Source organism: Haliaeetus albicilla, chromosome 8, assembly GCF_947461875.1.
Source record: "Haliaeetus albicilla chromosome 8, bHalAlb1.1, whole genome shotgun sequence".
NCBI lineage: Eukaryota > Metazoa > Chordata > Aves > Accipitriformes > Accipitridae > Haliaeetus > Haliaeetus albicilla.
Window position 1 is genome coordinate 34000845 of NC_091490.1, and position 25294 is coordinate 34026138.

General features: G+C 58.1%; 2 protein-coding genes across 3 annotated transcripts in view; one reads left to right on the forward strand and one right to left on the reverse strand.

Moving 5' to 3' along the window:
* ASTN1 (astrotactin 1) overlaps positions 1–6613 on the reverse strand; it is a 64266-nt gene extending 57653 nt beyond the window's left edge. For both annotated transcript variants that reach the window (XM_069789655.1, XM_069789654.1), the window contains exon 1: positions 6276–6613. In XM_069789655.1, the coding sequence (XP_069645756.1) occupies positions 6276–6567 (292 nt within the window). In that variant the 5' untranslated portion in view covers positions 6568–6613. The remainder of the gene's footprint in view (positions 1–6275) is intronic.
* Positions 6614–9067: 2454 nt separating this feature from the next.
* On the forward strand, positions 9068–22853 carry BRINP2 (BMP/retinoic acid inducible neural specific 2). The gene is made up of 8 exons (XM_069789656.1): positions 9068–9303; positions 16369–16737; positions 18641–18831; positions 19004–19194; positions 19588–19693; positions 20034–20270; positions 20481–20703; positions 21048–22853. Exons 2-8 carry the CDS (start codon positions 16436–16438, stop codon positions 22162–22164), a joined length of 2367 nt encoding a protein of 788 aa, XP_069645757.1. The 5' UTR covers positions 9068–9303; positions 16369–16435; the 3' UTR covers positions 22165–22853.
* Positions 22854–25294: the final 2441 nt, after the last annotated feature.

Here is a 25294-nt window from a genome sequence, read left to right on the forward strand (position 1 = left end):
GAGAAATTATTTCAGGATCTTGAGTAAAAGTCCGATATATCCACTCCATTCCATTAGTCAGGCTCATTTAGTAATTCAATCAATCTAAGCAAGGCAATTGAGCTCCTCTGGTATAATTTAACTCCGTTATTCTCTAGGTACTTAAGAATTTCTTAATATTTGCTCCATTATTTCACCATTACACCTATTTCCAGGTGCAAGGTTCGCACCTGAGCGATGCTGTGGGTCCAGCGGTGGGACGAGTCCCACTGCAGCCCTCTGCCATGCCCTGGCCTCGTGGGATGGGGACACGTGACAGGTAACGGGGGCTCCAGTGGTGATACTGGGGTGCCCTCACCTCCCTTGGAAATGAAGCTGAGCTGGGGACCAGCACCGCAACACCCCAAGACCCACTTTCCCACCGTGGCAAGCCGGGACCAAAGACCCACCGTGTGTGCCACCAGCTTGGGGACCCATTGCTGGCGCCCAGACCCGGGCAAGAGAAGCAGGGCCAAGCAACCCACAACGAAAACTCAATAGGATGCTCTTCCCACTTGACGTGGAAGTGAACAAAAAAAGCGGGGCGGGGGGGGGGAATAACACAACTCTGCAGCCCCTTGGCTCCTGCTTCCCTCCTCCGGGGCCATTTAGGAGCCAGGGGTGAGGGTAGGTGGTGGGGGGGGACCACCTCCCGCAGTCCACGGCAGCAGGGAGATGCGTGGGATGCAGATGAGAGCTGACAGGTGTCACATCTCACCGCTTCCCCGTGCAGCCTGGAAGGAGAGCTGGGGCGGGCAGGCACGCTAGCGGCCCGTCAGCCCGATTAGCAGCATCCCCCATCCCCGCAGTGGTCTGTCTCGCATCCCCACGGCCCTCCATGCTATCCCGTTATTAACCCAGGGAAGTCATGGCCAGAGCATCCACCAGCACAGCCAAGAGCTTAGCTGAGATTTAACAGAAAAATGGATTAGATATTTTGGGGAGATATTCAAGAGCAGTTAAATATGCCCAACTCATCGGTGCCTTTGAAAAATCTCACCCCTCTAAAAAATTAGAATTGATTTTGTGTTTAAAAAGGAATCTATTTAATTTAAAAGTAAGATAATTTGAAATCATGACAGCTTGTATTAAGGCCTGAGTTTATGATAATCTATTAAAGTCATTGAAGTTAAGAACCTTCTCCCATCCTCTGCTGCCAAGGCTCCCATGAGGGAGATGGGAAGCAGGAGAAGTTGGGGGGTGAGGGGCTGCGCTGCCCCTGTTTCAGAGCACGGCAGCTGGGCTGGAAACCGGCAAGTCAGAAAAAGCTCCTTCAGCTCCTCCACTCTTAGGGAAAAAAAGAAACAGGACATGAGAAACCATCCAGTATTTCAAGATCTTGAATTATCTGGCACCCAGAAAGCATGGGTTTGACCCATTGGCTCTGCTTTCTAATTCCCCAAGTCCATTTTATGCACAAAACCACATTTCAAGGCTTCGCTTTTCAAATATCTAGTGCCTTACTTGGGTGAAGGAGTCAAAGACACCATCTTTCGCGCGTTTTTTAATTGCATCGCAAATCTCTGCTGAGCCCAAGGGGCCACGGGAAGCCAGGAGGCTAATAAATACCCCGCTCACTGGTTTATAACCTGCAAAGAATGGGGCCCAAAAAAATTAGCAGCTCGCAGGAGTGTGAATCCAGTTAATGACATATCAAATGCGGCTGAATGCTGCCAAGCCAAGCAGTGAGCAAGAAGGGGGTGTGAAGGTTAGCGGACAGGGAATATTGAGCTGCTAATTAGCATTTCTTAATGTCCACTGACCAGTGAGACTCGGCCTCCCTTCAAGAAAAAATACAGCTAATGCAACAAACACAAAAGGAGATGAAAGTCGACCATTCCAAATGGGGGTTTCCTTGATTTAAAGCAGGATGGAACCAGGTGATTTTAAATGCAGGCAGCCCAGTGCACACCAGCAAGCAGCTCCATCCCTGCTTCCATGCCCTCGCAGCCTCCCAAAAATTCAGGAGGTGGGAAAAAGCCCCGCAGCAGAATGGGGGGATGGTGCCGGCGTCCCTCTGAGGACATGCATATAAAAACCATGTGGGTTTTTATGGGTACGAGCATGAAAGGCGATGCACGTGGGGACCGCGTGCGCCAAGCTGCTCCTGAGCACACGCAGGCAGCGAGGCAGCACGTGCACAAGAAGGCAGCCAGCGTAATTAAAACATGCTCCATTCATTAGCAAGGGGAGCTACAAAGCAGCTGAAAGCGCTGCCCAAGCACCTCCCCTCACCATAAACCAGGGGTAATACCCCCCAAAACTATCCCTCTGCTTTTGGAGGAATGTGGGAGCAGCCAAGGGGTCCCCATGTTTGGGAGGGTTGAGCACCAATGCACTCGACACACCTGCCTCTGGCACTGGGAAGGCTGGAGGCGGGGGAGCAGTGAGTCCCAAAAATATTGCACGCAGGGCAGGCAGCAAGCAACGCCTCACCCTTTTGGGTAAAAACGAATATAAAGCTAAAGCCACAGGGCAGCAGATCAAGGCAAGTCAAAGCAAACGCATCCTCCCCAGCTGAGCCGCAGCCCATCGCTACCTGCAGCGGGGAGAAGCAAATGCACGAAGGGGATGGATGCCAGTCCCCTGCCGCATGACTTTCCCACCGCCCCACCCCCAGACCCCCAGGTTGGGCAGACAGCCCCCGGGTCCCCATCATCCCCACTGGCACAGGCAAACCCCAGAAAAGCTTGGCTCGTGGGGGATCCATCAAAGTCCCTGCCACACAACCCACCAGCAGCGAGGGGATGCCAACAACCTCCACGCTCATCATTAAGCTGATTATGTCACCAGAGCATCTCATCAGAATTGTGAAGTGACAGCCATTTTTGGGGTGCCCAGTTCAACACAGACCCCCAGCACCCTATTTTTAGCAAGCAACATATGCGGCTCTCCAAGACCCCAGCACATCTCTAGCTGGGGGAAAAACCTTGACCCATGTACCATCAGTGGGATGCCCGGCTCAGCCACCATGGCATGGAGGTGCCACCATGGCATGGAGGTGCCACCAAGGCAGGGCAAACCACACATGCCGGTCTCCACGAATGCCAGCCAAGCTTGAAAGCACTTGAATTATTTAGGGGAGTTTTGAGGGGGACAACCAGGGCCAGAGGGGGATGACACCTGGCCACCCTTGGGCTCCCCAATCCTGACCCTTTCCTGGCTGCTCCCCCTCGCCCCTTCCCCTGCCACAGTCCCAGCCTGCTGCAGCCACCTCCCCGCATGCTCTCACCCTCTTTGCAGGGAAACTGAGACACGGAGACACCTCGAGAGAGTTGCTCGAGAGCCCATGTGGCAAAGCCAAGGTGCCACTGCAAGGAGCACTTGTGCAGCACCGCCTGCCCTTCATGGTGCTCCCAGCCCAAACCCAGACCTTCCCTGGCCTGAGGGCAGCAGCCTGGGGTCTGGTCCAAGCCCTTGCCAACCGGTGGGGCAGCTCCCCTCCCCTCAGGAACCTCTTCCCTCTACACAGGCCCTGGATCCAAAAACCACCAAGAGGAGAAGGAGAAGCTGCCCAGCTCCCCCCAGCTGAGATACTGAACCAGACCAGGCTCAGAGGCACAGACGTGGGTGTGCAGATTATCCACCACTCTGACATGTTATTATACATTCAAACTCAACAAGGTGGGCACAATTAATGGATCTGGGGTTTGCCAGGGGTGGTGCAATCAGCACTACGGGAAGCCTGGTTCCTAGAAGGATGCTCAAATACACCCTCCAGCCCATGCATGAGGGCTTGTAGAAACACAAACAGCTGTCAGCACCAGTTCCACACATCGACCTGACGTGGCCACATCCCCACCGAGTGCACAGCACCAGCAGTGATGCTCTCTGCCCCATGAGTTTCTTGGGCTGGAGGCTCTCCAGCTCCAGAGGATGCAGCCTCTGAGTTACCAAGTCTGGGTCTTGCAAGACCTCTATGCACTTCAGGGCTTCTGCCATGCAAAAGCAGTGCCCAGACTAACAACAACAACAACAACAATAATAATAACAACAACAGTAATAACAACAACAACAATAGCAACAACAATAATAACAACAACAATAATAACAACAACCACACATGGCAAAGCAGCACAACAACAATAATACCACCCCCCATGGCAAAGTGGCCACACCAGCTTCAAAGCAAGCCTTTCTCTTACGGGAAGGAGATGTAACATGGCATTTCCCAGGACTCACCAAGCCAAAACCCTGGCAAACAGGGGGCCCGTGAGGTGCCCTGTCCTGCCAGCCCCGTCCGCAGCCCCAGTATCCCAAGCTAGGAGACTTGTACTGGGACCACCTCTGTGTCCCCACAGCCCAAACCCCTGCGTGACAGGGGCCGGCACAGCCCCATGCACCCACAGGCTCTCGGGGGCCTGATGTGCCAGCAGTAATGCCCAGAAGAGAGCAGCCACTGCCGGGACATCTGGGTGCTCTGACACGGGGCCAGCCGTCCTCGTATTTATCCAGTGGTGATAAGCAGAAGGAGGTGAAAGCAAACCTCTGCCTGGCATCATCAGTGCAAACCCTGGGTGCAGGGGGGGGTTGTCAGGGCGGGTGGGTCCTTTCCTGCACCTGGAACCTCGCGGATTTGAAAAATCCTCAGGGAAATCCCCGCAGTACCAGCAGGGGCCATGCCCAGGGACCCCCACCCCAGCAGCACCACACATCCCCACCCAGGCACTCCCCGTTAGCAGCACCCCAGGCCCCAGGGCCCATCGAGGTCCGGCTCCCTGGAAGCGGGTCCGAGGGGGGCAGGGGACAAGCACCTGTGTCACCTTTGGGGTGTCAAGGCGGCACGGGCCTGGCGGCCATGCCTGCGCATCCCCCTGCATCCGCCTCGCTGCCGCCCCGTTGCCACAGCAACGCTCTCAGGCCTCCGCCGCAGCATCCCGCAGCACAGGGCTTGGACCGGGGGACCTGGGCTTGGCACAGCCCGCTGTCCCCTCCCCACACGGCCCTTGGCCTTGAGCAAACCATCCCTGGGTGTCCCCGCATACCCCTCCCGCCCCCCGCCATGGAATCAACAGCCCCCCGCCTGCCTCTGCCTTTCTCAGGGGAGAAGGGGGATGCCCACGCAGCAGCGAGCGCTGCCTCGAGCCCACGCAGCACCCAGAACCGGGGGCTTCTTTGTGCACAGGGGGGTCTAGGGGCCATGGAGGTGATGAAGCACTGGGGAGAAAAACCCAGGCTGGGGCCACCACTATACTCTGCCCGCACACAAGGGTGGCACAGAGGGGCAAGGCCACGCAAAGCAAGGGACCAGTGCCTCATTTTTGGGCTGACATCCAGATGAGGGTGGCATTTTAAAAACTTCACAGGGCACCCAAGGTGCTGCCGGAGCAGCAACAGATGGACAGGTCTTGCAGGAGGTGTGCACAGTCCCCACGGGGCTGCTAGGAAAGCGATGGTGGCATTTGCCTGGGGTGGGGAGGTTACGTGCTGGCGGTGATAAGAAACTGGTATTCTGCACAAATATCACTAAAAATTAAAAATCTCAGCGACTTGCTCCAGGTGGCGGGGAGGGAAGCGGGTCCCTGTGCACAAGTGGCAGAGGCCTTGCTCTGGTCCCAGCATAAACAACGGAGCAAATTGTTGGCTTTTTTTGGTGGAAGAAAACTGAAGCAGCTCACCAGATTTGGGCAGATGTGTCTCACACAATGGGTGAAGTGCAGAGTCCTGGCTAGAGCAGGTGGGAACGACCCGGACCACGTGAGCAGGCCAAAGCCTAAAAGCTGAGGGCAGGAGTCCTGGAGACAGCACACCCAGGTCGGGTGGGAAATGCTGGGCACTGGAGTATTTTTCCAGCAGGCTACAGGAAAAGTGACTCTGCTTGGGGGCAGACAAAGCAGAAACCCTCACCTCCAGGCAGCCACGCTGGAAGCAGGCTGCAGGCCTCCTGCCAGCACAAACCACTGGTGGCCACGCACCGAGCTGGAGACAAGCCCCGCAGATGCCAACCTCGGCATGCACCCAGCACCCCAGGCCTGCAGCATCTCCACGGCATCCAGCCCGGCGCTGCAGCCGGTGCCGAGATCCTGCTGCTGTTGCTGCAGCTGGGCGAACCGGCACCGGGGGCCGAGATTGCTGCTGCCGCTGCTGCTGCCGCAGCGGGGAGAACCGGCACCGGGGCCGAGATGCTGCAGGGTACCCGCACGCCGGTGCCGCAGGGAGGAGCCCGGCGGCGGGGGATGCTCGGGGCCGGCTACCGGGAGGGGAGGGAACCCCCCACCGCGTACCGGCTCTGCCCGCAGGCCCGCCCGGAGGCTCACCCAGCACGAAGTAAGGCAGCTCCGTATTCTCCAGGTCATCCACCACCACCATCTCGCCGGGGAAATCGTTGCGCACGGAGAAGAGCAGCTTGGGCTCGGCGGCCGAGGGGCCGTGCATGATGCTGAGGTCGTTCTCCCGCAGGAAGGGCAGAGCCGACACCGTGATGCTCTTCAGCTTACACTCCAGCTCCTTGGCCGCCGCCTCCGCCGCCGCCGCCGCCGCCTCGGCGGGACCGCTGCCCGCCGCCAAGCAGCAACCGGCGAGCAGGGCGCACAGCCCGGCCAAAGCCATCTTGGAGCCCCGCGCCGCGCTCCCAGCGCCGGCCGGGCGGGCGGGCGGGCGGCGGCGGCGGCGGCGGCGAGGGGCGGGGACGCGGGGGCCGGCGCCTCCCCGTGCGGCTCCTCGGCTCGGGGAGGCTCGGGGAGGCTCGGGTTTCCCGGCCCCGCGCCGCACCCCCCCCACACCCCACCTTTTTTTGGTGGTTGGGGGGCGGGGGGGTCCCCGCATCCTGGGAAAACCGGGAGGGCTGCGGAGCGATGCGGTGGCGGGAGGGGGGTACCGGTGCTGCCTTTGCCTCCTTCTGCACTGAGCAGAACCTACAGGTACCCCCCCCCCGCCACGCACCAGGGAGAAATCACGAACCCCCAAAGTCCCAGATCTCCAAAATCCCAGGAGAAGTCACAGACCTCCAGAATCCCAGACCTTCAAAATCCCAGACCCCCAAAATCCCAGGAGAAGTCCCAGACCTCCAAAGTCCCAGACCTCCAAAATCCCAGCAGAAGTCATGGAACTCCGAAGTCACGGACCTCCAAAGTCCCAGGAGAAGTCATGGAACTCCAAAATCACAGATCTCCAAAATCCCAGCAGAAGTCATGGACCCCCAAATCCCAGGAGAAGTCCCAGACCTCCAAAGCCCCAGACCTCCAAAATCCCAGGAGAAGTCATGGAACTCCAAATCCCAGAAGTCCCAGACATCCAAAGACCCAGGAGAAGTTATGGACCTCCAAAGTCCCAGACCTCCAAAATCCCAGGAGAAATCATGGACCTCCAAAGCCCCCAAGCCTGTGTGTTTTGAAAAAATATATATATATTGGGAACAGAAGGGCCAACACCAAACCTGCTGGTGCTTTTTGCACCAGATGCTTTTTATTTTCACTCTCTTTAAGTGAGCTCAGAGCAGCACCAACAGCTTGCCCAACCTCCAAACCTTCCTGCAGACACCGGCAGCTCTGCACCCAAAATGTTCTGATGGTAAATGCTCTCCTCTCCCAGTGTGGGGTGAAAGGCCCAGGCCCCACACCAGCAGGAACACACGGCCACAGCCATGCCCGTTTGCTTTTTCCCCTTGGAGGCTCCAGCCGGCTGACACCCGGTGGAGCAGAGGGGTGCGGAGGCATCGCTGCTCTGGAAAAGGAGCTCCCACCCCACCGGCTCCAAGCCAGCTCCTTGTGTGGAGCACGGCTCCATCCCGCCCGGTGCCTCCAAAGAAAACCACACACAGCAGATATGTGTTACTTAAAAAAAACTATCTTGCAATATTTTTTTTTTTCCACAGCAGCTGCAGGGATTTCCCCAAATTTGTCCTCCCTCACCCATGCCAGCCATGAAGCTTAACGTGCCCCCAGTGTGGGCATCACGAGGGGACACCACTGTGCCCCAAACACAGCAAGCAGAAGAGCCACAGTGGGTGTTTTTCCCCAGCCCCGTTTCTGATTTATAATAACCGTCCCAGTCACCCACTACATTTTGGGGAGGAAAAGCCACGCTCACCATTTTCAACACCAGCCTTGTTAATGATCAGAGCCGAGCACTAAACTTACAAAGGTGAGGCTGTTTTCAGAAGTCACCTAGTGGGGAAGGTGTTTCGGCAGCGCCGTCCCCCGCCAGCACCGGTCGGCTGCAGCTGCCGGCAAAAACGTTTTAAAAAATCAGGAAAAACGAGTGGCAGTGTTTTGTAGGGTGGAGCATGGCCCTCCTTTTGGGGGGTACAGGGAAATCCCTTTGGAGGGCCTCTGCCGGGTCCTTTTGCTGCTCTTCTTTCACCAGGGGACACAAACTCATCAAAAGGAGGGGGTTTTCCCCTGAAAGAAAAGGTGCAATTGCATTATTCAGAAGGCATCACCAAGAAGGTCCTTCCAGCCCCCGTTTGGAAATGGGGTGCACCCCTGAGAGTGATACCCCGCTAATGCCTAATACCGCACAAAGAGGAGCAAACAAGGGGCTTGGTAGGAGGCGTGAATAATACATACAGATAAATAAAACATCTAAAAAGAAAAGAGCTGAGAACGGTAAATCCCGCGTCACCCACGGCCTCCTCCTGCCGCTTGCCGGTAACGCCCTACAGATGACATCCCGAACCTCGTGAATCATTTACCGTTATTGACGGTGTAACTTGGCACAACCAGGAGCCCTTTAAAGTCGGGAGAAAGCCGGTTGCCCACGGGGGCCTCGAGGCAGCGACCCCTCCCCGGCACAGCCGCCGCGGGGGGACCCACCCGGCCCTTCTGCAGGGACACAGGGCTTTGGGGGCCGGAAAAGGAAGGAGGGGAAAGGCCGGCGGGGCTCGGAACCCCCCCGCGGCTGTGCGGGCCGGTGACCGGGCTGAGCACCCACGGGCGACCACCCCCTTCGCCGTTCCACGCGTGTCCCCCGCCGCCCCGCTCCGCCCCGCCCCGCGCCGCCCGCGGCACCACCAATGGGAAGGCGCGGGGAGGTCGGCGGCGCCTTTTATTGGCTGCCGCCCCTGCATATATTATCGAGCGGCGGCGGCGGCGCCCGCGGAGCGCGGCGGGACCCGGTACCGGCAGCGGTACCGGCAGCGGTACCGGCAGCCCGATCGCGGCAGCGGGCGCGGGATGCTGGCGGGGCCGCCGGGGACCGCCTGCCCGCCCGGCGATGGGGCGGTGTGGGGCGGCCGGGAGGCGGCGGCGGCGGGACAGGGCCCGGGGTCGCTGAGGCGGAGCGGAGCCGGACGGGACGGGACGGAGAGGCGGCCGGTGCCCCGCCGGCGTTGAGCGGGAGCCTGGGGTAAGTCTGCGGGGTCGGGGAGAGGGAGTGAGCGGGCGTGGGGACCCCGACGGCGGGTGGGCTGAGGAAGGAGCGGTGCGGGGGGATCCCGGGTACCGCCGTGCGCGACGGTGGAGACGCGGCTCGGCCGCCGCCGGTTCGCTCGGTGACCTTGGTCAAGTTGCCTCCCGTGCTCCGGGCTCGCTTCGCAGCCTCCCCGGAGAGGACGGGTGTAGAGGAAGGCAACGAGCCCTTCCTGGGAGGGAACCCCCCTCCCCCGGTGCCCGAGTGCGGGGCCCGGCAGGTCCGGGGGGCTCCTACCGGCCCGCTGGAACCGGGTGCTGGCCGGCTGCCGGGGTAAACAAGATGCCCGGGAGGCTGGTGATGCCGCTTGCGCAGCGCGCCCTGCTCCGAGGGAGATGCCGGTGTGAGATGCCCCGGGACGGCAGGGACCGGCGGAGATGCCCCCCGGAAGGCTCCAACACCTACTTGACTGTTGGGCTATAAAGCAACAGGAGAGGTCTCCTATCCGCCCCCCCCGTGCTGCAGCGCAGGGCCCCGCCACCGACCGGCTCTCCCGCCGGAGCAGCGGGCCGAGGCGAGGACCGGGTGTCCTGCGGGAAGGTGTTCGCTGCGTGGGGTTACCAGCGCGGTGCCGGTGACAGCAGCCTCCGGTAGCTCGGGGAGATGGGGGTTCCCGGCTGCCAGGCTCAATTCCCTTCAGGAATTTTTTTCACGAAGAAACAAAAACTCTGGATTTTTTAAATCCAGAGCATCAGCTTTCAGCACACGGATGTCCACCCTGGCCTGCCCCTTTCTCGGGGGGACCCGCGTGTCGCTGCCCTCCGAGGCTGCCCTGGAGCAGGGCCGGTGGGTACCGGGGCTGCCCCCCGCTCCGCCCCACTGCGATCCCGGGGCCGGACAGAGTAAACCTGGGTGCTGCGGGGCGGGGTGGGACCTGCCGGCAGATGTCAGTGTCCTCTCTCTGTCAGCAGCCAGGAGGGTCCGTACAAGCCCAGGAGATGTTGCAAGGAGGTCCCCGCACTTTTTTTTTTCTTTTTTGCCGAGCAGAACTGGCTTTGGTGGGGGTTCAGTGACAGCTTTGAGACGTGGGGAGCAGAGGGGTGCTGGGAAGGGGAGGGGGGCGGCACTGACACCCCACATCTCTTCCCTCTTTCTGCCCAGCACCAGCCACCTGCTGCCTTATTTACCCTGCGCTGCTAACACTGAGCTACCGCTGTGCATCGCTGCCCACCCGTGACACTTGTCACCTGTGTGAAGGCAAGGGAGGGATGGGAGGGAGTGGTCCTCACCTTGCACTGCCCCCAGCTCCTGCATGAGGCTGGTACTCGGCTTGCGGGGTCCATCAGAGGGAGGGAAAGGAGCCAACCTCTCCGGGGAGGGGGCTGCAGAGATGCTCGTCCCCAGCTCTTGTGCAGGGACGTTCTTCCCCGTCCCTGGAGACCCATCTGCAGGGATGCTTCGGGCCGAGAGCTCAGCACAAGGCGGGGGAAGCTGGCACTGCTGCTGCCTTCGCCGTGCTGGGGGGAGTTGTATTTTGCACATTGCTCTTTTAAGAGGCTTTTTGCCTGTGGGTGTGAAAGTCTCGGGTGAGCAAAGCCAGAGGGCAGAACACATGGTGCTGGTGCGACTCGCTGCACGCAGCTGCTATCTCCCCCGATGGCAGCCCAGGCTTCATCTCATTTGATGTCTTATGCAAATCCTTAGCTCCCCGAGTCCTGGGATTTTCTGCTATTTTCTTTTACTCTCATCTTCAAGTGTCTCGCTCTTAAGGATGCAAAGAAAAGCTAATAAAAGGAACCCGATTCATCAAGTCTTGCAGGTTTTTAAACCGGTCTCATGAGCTGGGGGGATGAAGGCTGTGACTTAAAGTCATTTAGCAATAGTGACTGAAAGGGCTATGGGGGCTGGTTTGCAGGAGCCTAGTGAGAATCAGTTCACAGCCACCATGGTGATCTTTAACATTGCTGCTCGGGCAGGGATGGCAGGCTCTGAGGTGGCTGTCCCCATGCTTGCTGCCCAGAGCCATGTCTCCGTAGGCCGGGTGCCAGGTGGCTGACAGCACCCCGCCGTGCCCACTTTGCCAGCGATTACCGTGCTGCTGTCGCTCCGGTGGTGCCTGGCTCGCTCTCTTAATTACCCCAGCAGATCAATGAGGCCCCGGCGCTTCCTTGGGAGTGTATGGATGAGAGCCCAGCAGCACGATGCACCACGTTGAGAGCTGCTCATTGCAAACCACGACAGAGCAAGGAGGGGGGCAGAGGAGGCAGCTGCACAGGCAGGGAGAGGCAGGGCTTGAGTGCAAGGGAGCCCCAAGCAAGGTTAGTGGGTCCGGAGCAAGGGGCTGAGCATCCTGCAGGATTGAGCCCTTTGGGATTGTCTATCCTGGGAGGCGTAAGTGGCAGAACAAGAGGTGCCCTGTGTGAATTCACATAGGCGCACAGCTCAGCTCAATTCACTTCAGAAAATAAACTGCACTTAGCCTCTGCCCAGACTCTCTTAAGTGGCCTTAATTTGATAAAGCTTTCCCATGTTTAATGAGAAGGTGACTCAGTTGCTAAGTTTGATGTTCATTCCCACTAAAAGGCATCTGCAGGGAGGTCGAGACCCATCCCCACTGCTCCGTGCTCCAACATGGATGCATTTTTGCTCCTGCTGTGCCCCAGGGACCAGCCCCTGTGGCTGGGCATGTCCCACAGCTCTGCCACCAACAGGTATCGCTTTGCCTGGCACAGACATCGGCTGCGGCTTTTGCTCTGGCCTTCAGCTCAGCATTTACAGGGGGTAGTGCCCGAGTCCATCCAGAGTCCCATGCTTCCCCACAGCACCCAGCAAATACCACCGCAGCCACTTCCCAGCACACACTTCCCAGTTTATGTGTCTCTAGATCTGCTCCTGCAGCATGAAAGGGCAGAAATCAATGTTAATGTCCCTGACAATTAGCTAACATCTTAATTATCAAACTCAGCCTGATTAGTGGAGTGCATGGCTCCAGAGATGCCGTCAGCACGGAAGCAAGCAGGACCTTGGCATAACTCTGCAGGATGTTGCCGCTGTCGCCATCGTCTCCAAGGGCAGTAGAAAAAGGCTTTTGCAGCTCACGTTAGCTGCTCGCCAGGCACTCGAGCATCCCCGTCCAGACCTCGCACCATCCTGCCTCAGTCTCTTGAGCCATTTTGGGTGAGGACACCCACCACAGAAGCAATCTCCTTGTCATCTCAAGGGTGGGAGGGAGCCTCTAGAAGTTGCAACAAGCTATTTTTAAGATGCAGCTCGTGATGAGTGACAGTCTGGGCCATGCATCAGCTGTCACTGGAGGGACATCAGAGCGTTCTGCTGCAAGCAACAGGGACATGGAGGGCTGCAACAAGATCAGGACGACTTGGGCAGGAAGGAGGTTGTGGTCCTGGGAAAGTTTGCCAAGAATATTTGCATTGGCACTCTTCTTCCTTCGCTTTAAGGTTTTTATAGAAGGGGGAAGGAAAAAAAAAAATTAACAAGCTGGAAGTTTTCCAACTTTTGTGATGCAAAACACTAAATAAAAAAAAAAGTAGTCAGACACTTCTCATCAAATCTTGATTCTTTTAGATCAAGGAAAAGTGATTATTTCCAGCTCTAGTAGTAAGGTCAAGGGAGTTACTCATTTCCAAAGAGCTTTGCTCTCCCTGGCTTCCCAGGAGGATGCTGGTGTGAGCAGGTGGAAGTGCACTCCGATAAGCATCGCCCCCAAGCCTGCAGAGCAGCAGCAGCAACCCCTCAGCAAAACCAGAGCATCCCCCATGCATCTGTGTGGACTAAGGACTATATGGAGCTATAGCAATTTCTGCATGTACTTATTTTATATAACCCCTGATTGATATGAGCAAATAAATTAGCCCAGCTAACGATGGTGCAAGAAAGCTGCTCCTCGGGGATAAGCTTGCCATGTAACTCGGCACAGCCCCCCTGCAAGCTCTCCTGCCCGTGGTGGCTTGCCTGTTCCTGCCTGACTTGGGGCTTCAAGCCTCTGTTGGCAAGGATGCTCGCGTGCGTCAGCGCCCGTCCCCAAGCAAGAGCCCGGCTCAGAGGTGCCAGCACTTACAGTGTAAATAAGAGGCAGGTGTAAATAAGAGCTCATTTAGCAAGGTTGGAAACTTTGCTGCTTTAAGGGACTCTGCATGCCAGCAGGGGACTTTTGCTGGATTTGCACCAGCCAAGGGCTGGAAATACCCAATTTTGACTATTTTTATTGCTCTGTAGTTAAACATGAGGTGGCCGCAAGGAAACATCTTGCGTTCGGTCATGAATCTCAGAATAAGCTCCCCAGGGAAAGCCGCAGAGCAGGCTGAAATGGTTTCTAGCTGGTCTGGGGACTGCAGCCCAAGGGAAGAGGTGGCTCCATCCCTAATATCTGTCCCCACCATGGTCACCCAGAAGACGTTTGCTGCCTTGAGCTGCGGTGCTGGCAGGGGGGTGGGAGAGAGGGTCTGGAGGAGAAGGACAGCATGGGGAGCCCCTCTTGGGGAAGGTGTATCCCCCGTGGTGGTGGTGGCAAGGCGCTGGTCAGCGGTGGTGGGAAGCTGTTAGCACCCAGGATGGTTTGCTGGAAGAGATAGTGCTCTGCCTGTTCCCCCCAAAATAATCCCTTCTGTGCTTTGGATCAAAGGAAGGACGCTTCCACGTCCTCCTGATTTACTCCAAGAAAGCCTCGGGGAGGGTAGTGGCGTGACTGCTGTCAGACCACCCATACCAGTCTGTGGTGGTGTGAAGTGGTGATGGATGAGGCCAGTCGCTCATGGCGTTCATGGAAAAGCATCCCCTTGGCTGTATAGACCCGGGTGGAAGGAGATGGGAGAGGGGACCAGCCATGGAGCAGGCCCTGCCCCCCAGCCCAGTCCCACCTCAGCTGGAGGTGGTCAGGAGCCACCTAAAAGCCACAGACGATGATGTGGGATGAGGAGATCGGCCGTGCCAAGCCCGTTTGTGGTGCAACAGGCAGGCTACCTAGCACGCCGGCAATCTAAGCAAGGTGTTTTGCTGGGACAGCCATATTTAATGCTATAAGCAGCGTGTTTCCGTGAGCAGGGTTTAGAAAGATGCGGTTCAAGGACTGCTTTCGCCTCAGCTTGAGAGCCGGAATGCTGCTTTCCTCTCTGCTATACAGGAGAGGGACCAAGTCACGGAGGGTTTAGCCCATGGTCAGCATCTAAACCATCCACAGGGTTTGCTGCCAGGCCTCAGCTCCCACCATGCCCTCCTGGGCACGGCAGCTTGTCCTGGCTCCCCAGGTCACCCCGTACAGCGCAGCAGCAGGACCCACAGCTGCAGGGCAGCACGGGACGGGGGGGGGAGGGTTTAATCCTGAGCCTTGTGTGTTCCTTCAGTCCCCAGGCCACCTCAATTTTAATTGCATCTGCAGATATTCCTGGGGAGGAGAGCAAGGTGCTTGCCTGCTTCAGGCAGCCGCTGCATCCCGGCTGCCTTCTTCCCCCTGGCCCAGCTTTGGCTGCAGGCAGGGAAGCAGGCAGGGAGGATTTCAGAGCAGCCACAGTGCCTCAGCTGCTCAGCCATCACCCACACGTGGCAGCGCACGAGCAGCTTTGCGAGCAGCCGGCATCGGGTCCTGCCATGTCGGGGGGGGGGGGGACAGATGCCCCCTCCAACACTCAAGGCACAGAGTGAGGAAACCAGTCTGACATTGCCAGTCCCCCTGCCCACCCCAGCATGGGGGCCTGTTTGTTTGGGCCAGGATTTGGCCATGTCGTGGCCACGGGGGACTCCACATGCCAGGAGCAGAAGGCAACAACCGGGTTGTTAGGTGGCTACCTGCAAGGCTGGGAGAAACCGGGGTGATACATGGAAAGATAGTAGGGGGAGGACAGAAGAAACCCTGCCTGCTGCTCCTGCCCACCCCTGCCTGCCCCACTGCCCTGGCACCCCCAATCTGGTCATGCAAAAATCTCAGCTTTGTTTAAAATTAACAGGGCCCCAGCCTTGAGGGCTGACTGAGAAGCTGAGAAAGCGCAATCAAAGTGCACCCTTAAGGGTTTAAAAATAGAAGAGAGGGAGAAAAAAAAAATTAAAAATAATAATAATAATACATGTTAAAGCACGATGATTCATCTGGCAAAGCCCTGTTTGGGACAACACAGGGCTGGTGTGTGCTCAGCAGGGGCAAGGATTTGGGCTTCAGGCCCCACCAGCCACCTTCCCGGAATAAAAATCACCTCCCCTGGAAGCACTGCAGTGATGGGGTGCCTATTTTTAGGCAAACAGCTCTTGCTGCCCTGCTGGACACCTCACCTCGCCCCAGCTCTCCCAGACCTTGCAGCTCGCCGGCTCCCACCTTCACTTGCAAACTCAGGCTCTGGTCCCAGGGCCACTGCTCCCAGCGAAGCTCCATCTTTACTCGTACAGACACTGCGGGGCTATGAGAGCAGAAAGGTCTTGGCTTGAGAAAAATGCCAATTGCATTCAAAGCACCACCACAATCAGCCCAGCCAGCCATGGGGTGGACCTCCGTCCATCTATCCATCCATCCATCATCTCAGCCACTGGCAGGATGCAAAGGAAAGTCTAATATTTTCCAGCTCCCTATGCTTATTAATTTTTAGTCCCCCTCCCCCCCAAATAAGCTGCATGTACTCGTGATGGGCATCCCCAAAGTGCAGGGCGCAGAGACAACCCACTGTCCCCGCTGCACGGGCACCCTGTAGCAGCAAGCTTGGCTCACTGGGCTGATGCATGGCAGAGAAAAACATAACAAAAAAGCCAGAAATTTCTCAAACAGGCACTAGCCAGGTTTTCATTTAACTTCAGCAGCAGCCAGCACCCCTAACCCCATCAGCTCTTACCTCCTGTGGCACAACTGTTCTGTGCCTAATGCATGGCTCTCCCCAGAGCACAGCTTTCCCTTCATCAGCACCCCAGCAGCCTCCCCAAAAGCAAACCCCCTCCCTTCCCTTAGCTTGTGGTTGCACCTGGTTTATATCCATACCGAATTGGCCCCACCTGGCATCTCGCCTGGCGCGGCCACCCAGTGCCACTGGCCTCACGGGCTTCCTGCTTCGTGCTGTGCCGTTGCAGGGCAGGGCTGTCCTGGAGGATCGCCGTGGGGGCGAGAGAATGAAGAAGCCAGCCGGGCAGCAGCAGGATGGGGCGGCAGGACCTCCTGCGCGCTGACGGGCCCCCGCCGATGCTCCCGTGGCCGCTGGCCCTCCTGGCCCTGAGTGCGTGCTGCCGCTGGGGGGTGGCCGGCGGGGCAGGTGGCACGGTGCCCCAGCAGCATGCCGCCCCTGCAACCCCTTCTTCCTCATCCTCATCCTCCTCCTCCTCTGGCCGAGCACCCCTTGACTGGCTCCTTAGCGACCGGGGACCCTTCTACCGAGCCCAGGAGTACGTGGACTTCATGGAGCGCTACCGGCAAGGTTTCACCACCAGGTACAGGATCTACAGGTGAGGAGCAGCGCTGGGGGCCAGCCCTTCAGCAGGCACCCTGGGAGGGGGCTGCGGTGTGGGGGGCTGTGGGAGGGCGCAGCGGAACGGACCCGTGTGTGTGGGAGGAGGCTGCCCATCGGGAGAGATGGGGAGTGGGTGTACGTGAGATGCTGCTTTCTTGTGGAATAGAACAGCAGCCCCCCAGGATGCTCATGGCATGGCTGGGATGGGCTCCAGGTGGGATTTGCCCTGAGCTGGGAGTGATTTGGCGTGCAGGTTGAGATGGGATCAGCCCTTACGGTGGGAGGCACAGAGGGATGCTCCTTTGTCCTTTTGCCATGCACAAAGACATCTCTGTGCCAAACTACTGAGCCTGCCTGGACTGCCAGCCATCTGGGGCTGGGATGCTGCTGGGGCTCGTGAAAAGCCACCCTGACTGACCCCCTGGCATGTCCCCAGTGCTGTCACCCCATAGACTGCAGCAGTGGGATGCTACATGCGTGGGGGGCAATGCTGGAGGGGGTTTCTTGCCAGTAGAGAACCAGGTTCGACAGCAGTGGGCTCCACTGACCCCAGCAAAGGGCCACCCTGTGACAGCCAGTGTGGGAAACCCACTCCACCACCTCCCGGTGCTAACTGGGGCTGTCACGTCCTGCTAACGAGCCCTTTTCTCTTCCTCTCCTTGCTGGTACCAAGCCCTGGGGGTTTCCAGCAGCAGAGCAAAGCCCAGCCACTGCCTCCAGGAGAAGCTGACGTGGGTGCCTTGTTATGCAGCCCAGCACCCCCAGAGAGCTCCTCTCCCCTCTCACCCCCTTCCTATGCGCTGATGCTGCCATGCCGAGGGACCCACGTCCTCCAGGGATGCTGCTGGTGACGGCAGTGGGACGGGAAGGAGCAGCCGGAGGGATGGCAGCTGGCTTGCACCTCCTCCGAGGCAGAGAGCCTACTAGCAGCCTTTGGGGCTTGCTTTGTCTGCAGGATGGGATGGGGGTACCCGGTGCAGGGCTCCTGGCCCCCCCAGCCCCACTTGCCCCAGCACCCAGGGAGCATGCGTGCAAGGGGAGATGCAGCATTCCCACCCCCCTCACCCCCAGCTCTACTCCTGGCCCCAACTTCCCACTTTCTGGACCCAAAAATCATGATGGGAGGCCACCCGGCACCCGCTGAGCCCCTCAGCTGCTTTGCCTGCGTGCGTTCATCCATCCATCCACCCCTCCCTCTCCCTCCTTTCCCAACCAGCCTTAATTAAACTGTCTGAAAGCCACCGCCTGGTTTTAATTAGAGCAAAAAGCTGAAGATTAGGCTGAAATCAGCTGCTGGTTATTTCCAGGGCCGTTGGTTGTTCAAGGCAGCGGCAGGCTGGCGGCTGCACCCCCCCTCCCCCAGGCCAGGCAATACTGGGGGGGCACGTTCACAGCCTCTGGGGCTACGAGGGGACCCACCACATCCCAATGCCTCCAGCTTCCTACAAAACACTGCCGATACTTAAAACCATGAAACCCCCAGATGTCAGATTTTCACCCAGATCCATAGGCATGGGAATGGAGGATGGATGAGGCCCATCCAGCTCAGCAGGCTGGAAAAGGCTCTGTCCCTGCCCAGGGCTGTGATTAATGCCAGCCGGAGGTTCCTGATTAATCAATATCAGGCATCTCCGCTGCTTGTAGCTTGTTATCGCCATTGATGGCTTAAGGAGGGACGATGCTTTCGTCCTGGCTGGATCTATAGCTGGCGAGCACATGCAGCCGGTCCTTCACCTCCGCTGCAGCGATGGGGAGGTCGAGATGGTCCCAACAGGAGTTTTTCTACCTACTGATCCCCTGCCCCAAGGTGGACACTGGGGCAGCGGAGGGGACAGTGTGCACATGGCATGGATGGACCGGCTTTGAACCCTCTCCCCACTGCTGCTCTCCTCCCACAGAGAGTTTGCTCGCTGGAAGGTGAATAATTTGGCCTTGGAGAGGAAAGACTTCTTCAGCCTGCCACTTCCCCTGGCCCCTGAATTCATCCGCAATATCCGTTTGCTGGGACGCCGGCCCAGCCCCCAGCAGATCACTGACAGCCTCATCAAGAAGTATGGGACCCACTTCTTGCTCGCCGCCACACTGGGAGGTGAGTGCTGGTGGGTGCTCGCTCCCTGCTTGCTCCCTACTCGCTTCCCTTGCGCAAGGCAGCATGCAAAAGAGAGTGGGTGGGAAAATAAGCACCACAGGAGAAATGCGTTCAAGAATGGGAATGGGGGGGACCCCAGCAGCCCCCCGAAAGCGTCGCATATTCCCCCCAGGAGAGGAGTCCCTGACCATTTTTGTGGACAAGCGCAAGCTGAGCCGGAGGGCAGAGCCTGCCGGGGGGGCCGGGAACAGCTCGGGGGTCTCGCTGGAGACCCTGCACCAGCTGGCAGCCTCCTACTTCATCGACCGGGAGAGCACGCTGCGCCGGCTCCACCACATCCAGATCGCCACGGCCGCCATCAAGGTAGGCAAGGGTGCGAGGGAGAGGGCAGCACGGGCAGACAGCGGCTCCTGGACCCGCCAGTGGCTCCTCAAAGCTGGCCGAGACCCTGAAGCAGCATTACAGCCTGGGGAGGGGAGACGGAAGGGGAGAGCAGGCAAAGTTAGCACATCCGCGTTATTTATGGGAAATTGGGCACGCTAACGAAGGCACATTTTTCAGCGGGCTGCAGGCAGGGCTGCTGCCTGTCAACAAGCCAATTAGCAGGCAATTAGTTCTCCTCTCCAAGCATTGCCTTGCTACGGGGAGTGGGGCACGGCAAGCCTGGCCAGGGGTTATCTGCAGCACTTTCAGTGGGGTGGCACGCGCCCTGGATCCCCTCCTGTATCCCTGACCACCTGCGGGTCCCCCCCTTAGGTGACCGAAACACGGACGGGGCCACTCGGCTGCAGCAACTATGACAACCTGGACTCGGTGAGCTCCGTCCTGGTGCAGAGCCCTGAGAACAAAGTGCAGCTCCAAGGTAGGACCAGGCTGGTGGGGACGTGCTGATGGACGAGTGCCACCATGGGATGGCCACAGGGGAGGATGCTGGCTCAAGACGCTGCTTTTAATTTAAGGGCTGGGGAGGAGGGAGGATGAAAATAATCAAAGCTGGGCAGGATGAGGTTGTTGCTCATCTGCCAAGAGGAGCCAAGATCAATGCAGAGCCCAGACAAGTGGCTCCACAGCAAATTGATATGAAAATCATGCGAGGGTGGGAGCCCAGGGAGGGGGAAGGCTCATTCCCTCCTTGCCTGGGCAATGTTTTCGAGGGGCTCCATGCATGCCCTGATGCTCTCAGGGCTGCCTTCCGCTCGCAGGGCTGCAGATGGTGCTCCCCTCCTACCTGCGGGAGAGGTTCGTGGCGGCCGCCCTCAGCTACATCGCCTGCAGCTCAGCCGGGGAGCTGGTGTGCCACCGAAGCGACTGCCGCTGCCAGTGCCAGCCAGCCTTCCCCCGCTGCAACTGCCCAGAGGCTGACATCCAGGCGCTGGAGAGCAGCCTGGCCCAGCTCCGGCGAGCCTGGGAGAGCCACCACGGCCAGTTTGAGGAGTCAGGTGAGGCTGGAGAGACCCCATGAAGCATCTCCTTCCATGCAACCCCTCCTTTGGGAGCAGCCCAGGCTGGGCAGTGGGCTCCAGGGCAAGATCCACGGTGGTCATCTCGCTGTGAAGACCTGAGAGCCCGGGTGGAGGGAGGCTGCATGCAGCCCTACCTTCATCACTTGCTCTCCTGGCTCTGCTGAGACCATCTTTCCCCCCCTGCAGAAGAGTTTCAGGCCCTGGTGAAGAGGCTCCCCGGGGACCATTTCCTGAACAGGACGGCCATCTCCCACTTCTGGGCCATGGACCTGGATGTCCAGCATCGCTACCAGCAGCTGGGTACCAGCCTGAAGCTGCTCTCCAGGAAAACCCACCGACTCATCCGACGGCTCTTCAACCTCAGCAAACGCTGCCACCGGCAACCTCACTTCAAACTGCCGAAGGAGAGGTAGGGTGCCACGGCATCCCCCTCCCATGCTGGGGACACTGCTCAGAACCCTGAGGGGGGCTTAGACCCACAGCCCACCTCCCTGTGGCTGGGACCGGAGGAGCTCCCGCCTTGCTGGAGGGATGCTCGGGGGGGGGAGCAGGCAGGAGGGGCAGCCATGCCACCCTGGGATGTGGCCCTGAGAGGTTGGGTCCGAGCCTGGAGGTGGAAAATGGGGCTCAGATCACGGGGGGGCCACCAGCGGTGCAGAAAAATGAGCACAAGGAGGGCAGCTCTTCCATTGCTAGGGAAAGTTGGTCATGCCCCATGTAAGCATCTCTCCTCCCGTGTCTGTTCTCCACCAGGTCCCTCTCTTACTGGTGGAGCCGCGCACAGTCGCTCCTGTACTGCAGCGAGACCACCATGCCTGGGACCTTCCTGGAAGAAAGCCACAGCTGCACATGTCCCTCCGACCAGCCCTCCTGCCAGGGGTCCATACCGTGTGCCTTGGGCGAGGGGCCAGCCTGCGCCAGCTGTGCCGAGGACAACAGCACCCGCTGCGGGACCTGCAACCACGGCTACGTGCTCACCCAGGGCTTCTGCCGCCCCGAGGTGGCCGACTCGCTGGAGCACTACCTGGGGCTGGAGACGGACCTGCAGGACTTGGAGCTCAAGTACCTCCTGCAGAAACGGGACAGCCGCATCGAGGTACACTCCATCTTCATCAGCAACGACATGCGGCTGGGGAGCTGGTTTGACCCCTCCTGGAGGAAACGCATGCTCTTGACCCTGAAGAGCAACAAGTACAAGCCTGGGCTGGTTCACGTGATGTTGGCCCTCTCCCTCCAGATCTGCCTCACCAAGAACAGCACGCTGGAGCCTGTCATGGCCATCTACGTCAACCCCTTTGGGGGAAGCCACTCGGAGAGCTGGTTCATGCCTGTCAATGAGGGCAGCTTCCCAGACTGGGAAAGGACTAACGTAGATGCCTCTGCCCAGTGCCAAAACTGGACGCTCACTTTGGGCAACAAGTGGAAGACTTTCTTTGAAACGGTCCACGTCTACTTGCGGAGCCGCATCAAGTCTCTGGATGACAGCTCCAACGAGACAATCTACTACGAACCCTTGGAGATGGCAGATCCCTCCAAGAACCTGGGGTACATGAAAATCAACAGCTTGCAAGTCTTCGGCTACAGCTTGCCCTTTGAACCGGATGCTATTCGTGACCTGATCCTTCAGCTGGACTACCCCTACACCCAGGGCTCCCAGGACTCGGCCATGCTCCAGCTGTTGGAGATCAGGGACCGGGTGAACAGGTTGTCACCCCCCGGCAAAACCCGCCTCGACCTCTTCACTTGCTTGCTCCGCCACAGGCTCAAGTTGGCCAACAACGAGGTGGCGAGGATCCAGTCCTCCCTGAGGGCCTTCAATGCCAAGCTGCCCAATGCGCTAGAGCAGGAGACGAGCAAGCTGTGCAGCTAACGGCTGGGGCTGCTCAGATCTCAGAGCAACGGGGGCCAGGAGAAAGGACTCCCTGGGGCAGGGGGAAATAACCACCCTAAAAAATTAAATCAAGGCCTTACCTTAGTGCCAACTGCGTGCTTCCATGCTATACCCAGCGACTGGCCAAAGAGACGCAGGGCTCAAGCAGAGAGAGGACACCAGTGGGACTGTGGAGGAGGGATGGCTTACGCAGCGCAGACTGGCTCCAAGCGCGGGGACAACGCCAGCACGGCCGCCCCGTCGGTGCCTGGGGGAATGCGCCGATGGCCAGTGGGGATGTGGCTCAGCCAGAGGCAGCTGCTGGTCCTGCCGAAGCAGATGCCCAACCTACCATGAGGATCCTCCAGCGGCAGCCTTCTCGGCGCCCCAACTTTTGTAGTCTTTTTAAGAGAGGTTTCTACTGGCACCTTTGCTTTCGCATCCCTTGCGATCCTTCCTGCAGCCGTGCCCTCACGCACAGTGCCGGGGGGACCACACCGCAGGCCCCCGAGACCTGGCAGATCTCCCCTGGGGCCTCTCCACGAGCATCTCGTGACTGCTGCAGTACCAAGGCATCGTCACCCCTTGTGTGGGAAGGAGGAACTGGCACCTGCCCCATGGACGCTGCCATCGCGGACACTGGTGGAGAACTCTGGGCTGCAATTCCTTACAAAAAAAAAAAAAAGAAACCTAAAACAAAAGAAAGAAAGAAAAAGGAAAAAAAAAGTTTTATTTATGTATTTATTTATTTGTTTTGTTTGGGAGGGTTTTTTTTAAGCCTATTTATTTGGGGAGTGTCATTTCTTGTCGGTGGCTCCAGCCAAGAGACATCTTAGTAAAATGTATCTGTTTAATATATTTTTTAAAAAATGCCTTTTTTGAGCAAAAGAGCAACCAAAACCAACTGAGATTAAAAAAAAAAACAAAAAAAACAGTTACTGTCATCTCTGGCCCTGGCTTTTCCCTTGCTGTGCAGCAGGAGGGGAGGGTGAGGACACTCCTGTGTGTGTGTCCGGTGGCCGTGTCCCCCTGGTGACTCTGCACCATCCTGCTCTCTGGATTTTAGCCGAGCCTCCTGAGGCAAGGAGATGCCACCGCATGGGCTGGCCATCTGTGTCCTGTCCATGTCTTCATTAACTTAGAGGGACAGGGCTCTGAGGTGGCCCATTAAGACCATTGGACATGCCTGGAGGCAAAGCAAGATCCTGCCCACACCTGGAGCCAGCAGCTCCTGCCTGCTCCCCCCAGCTTTCGCTTTTGCTCCTAGCAAGGTGCCTGGAGCAGACGGTCCCCGAGCTGGTGGGAAGGACCCGCGTGGCATCAGCCACATCTCATGTCCAATCTCCTCCTGGTCCCACGTAAACATCCACCATGCCTCAGGGTGAGCAGCGCTGTGGCTCGATTGTCTGCTGCGGCACATGCCACCTCTTTGGGCATGTCAAGCGTGGCCCTTGGGAGCTTCACTTGATGACCCTTAGCTCTGGTAGGGGAAGAGATGGGAGATATCTGACCCTCAGCCACCCTTTCCAGCCAGTTACAATTGTATAGACAGGTATGACGGTCATCTCTGTGTCCTAGCTCTATTTCTTGGTCCATATACCTAAGTTGCTCCATACTTTTGGTATCTTCATTGACCTCCTCAAGGCCTTCTCATTCACCACTCTCTTAGAAAGGACCCCAAACCAGGTGCAAAACATCGTGGTCACCTCGCTCTGCTACACCCAGTGGAGGCATCAGGGGCCAGCAGGTTTTCCCAAGGCCAGCATCTCTATCAGCCCCACTGCCGGGGAGCCTGTGGCATCTCCAGTGCCTGCTCAGCCCAGCCCAGCGAGTCAGGGTGAAGAGCCGGGTGGTGGGAGCAGGCGAGCTGGCAGCTGATGGCTCGGTGGAGCTGGGCTCCCCTCCCTCCTTCCCCGGTGCTGCTGCTGCTGCCGCGCTCGGTGCCTGACCAGAATATCAAGCAGTGGCACTGCCCGGCTGTTGGATAGAAACACTGGGTATCCAGACAAGTGGAGCTCACTGCTTCGGTGGCTGCCCTAATTTCTTGGCCAAGGACAGGCTAGAAAGAGGAAGGAGCCAATCCTCCAACCTGCAGCATCCCCAAAGGAGGGGGTACAGGCAGAGGGGATGGGCAGGGTGCAGGGAAAAGGAGAGGGTGGGGAAAAAAGTGTATCGGTGTGCAGATCTGAGTCCGTTTCCTAATCCTCCCCAGCTGGCAAAACTTGCCTGCTTGGATGCTGCAAAAGTGGTGGTAACCCAAACTCATCCATCCTGCTTCTGTCACCTGCCTGCTCCCTGCTCTCCTCCATCCTTGGGCTGGACAGATAAAGAGATAAGCGGGAGGAAAATAACACCAGGAGAGATAAAGAGATAGGTGAGAGGAAAATAAAACAGGGGTAGATAACCCGTGCTTGCTATTTATATTCCCTGTCTAATCTATCAATCCATCAGGCCGGCTATTGTGGTTATAGCATCCCTCAATCTGTCACCTGGACTTCTCTTCTCCATACATCTGTCTTTCTTTGCCCACTACTACTCCCTTGTCTACCAGTCCTAAGGGGGAAAAAAAATCAGGCAATTAAACACACCTGGAGGAAACGAGAAGTCAAAGCCATCATCTTGGCTCCCCGGGGGAAGCTGGCAGACATCTGCCCAGGAATGAGGAGGGTATAGGCAGGAGGGCCGGCAGTGCTGCCTGCTCCCGAGCAGGCGAGGCTGCCAGGAGGCTTCTCAGTTAGAAAGACCATTTTGGCTTCTGCCACACATCTTTCTGGGCCATCACATCACTTCTTCTCCCCATCATCACATGGGCTGTGCGTCAGGCTAATGTTCCTTGGCTCCAACCTCTGTCTCCTCCAGACAGAGCATTTCCTACCATGCTTTTTGGCACCCTTAACCAGTCACACATCCTAAAGCCACCTGAACATAAATGCGAGAGCCGTCAGGACATCTGGCAGCATCTCGAGGAGCTGCTGGCCAACACACGGTGGAGCAGCTTCCACCCAGCAGGGGACTGACCCCGGGCTTCTCCATCTCGGTACTGGCTCCAGAGGCAGGCAGATGATGCTCTGAGAGTAAGAGTCTCATGTGCGGGACGGAGGCGGATGAAGGCTGTTTACTTTCACTTTAA

Excerpts from the sequence above, each read along its gene's own strand:
- BRINP2 (XM_069789656.1), top strand. The coding sequence starts at position 16,436 with ATGGGGCGGCAGGACCTCCTGCGCGCTGACGGGCCCCCGCCGATGCTC. Across the intron at positions 19,195-19,587 it reads TCGCCACGGCCGCCATCAAG|GTGACCGAAACACGGACGGG; the intron begins GTAGGCAAGGGT and ends TCCCCCCCTTAG. Across the intron at positions 20,704-21,047 it reads TTCAAACTGCCGAAGGAGAG|GTCCCTCTCTTACTGGTGGA; the intron begins GTAGGGTGCCAC and ends GTTCTCCACCAG.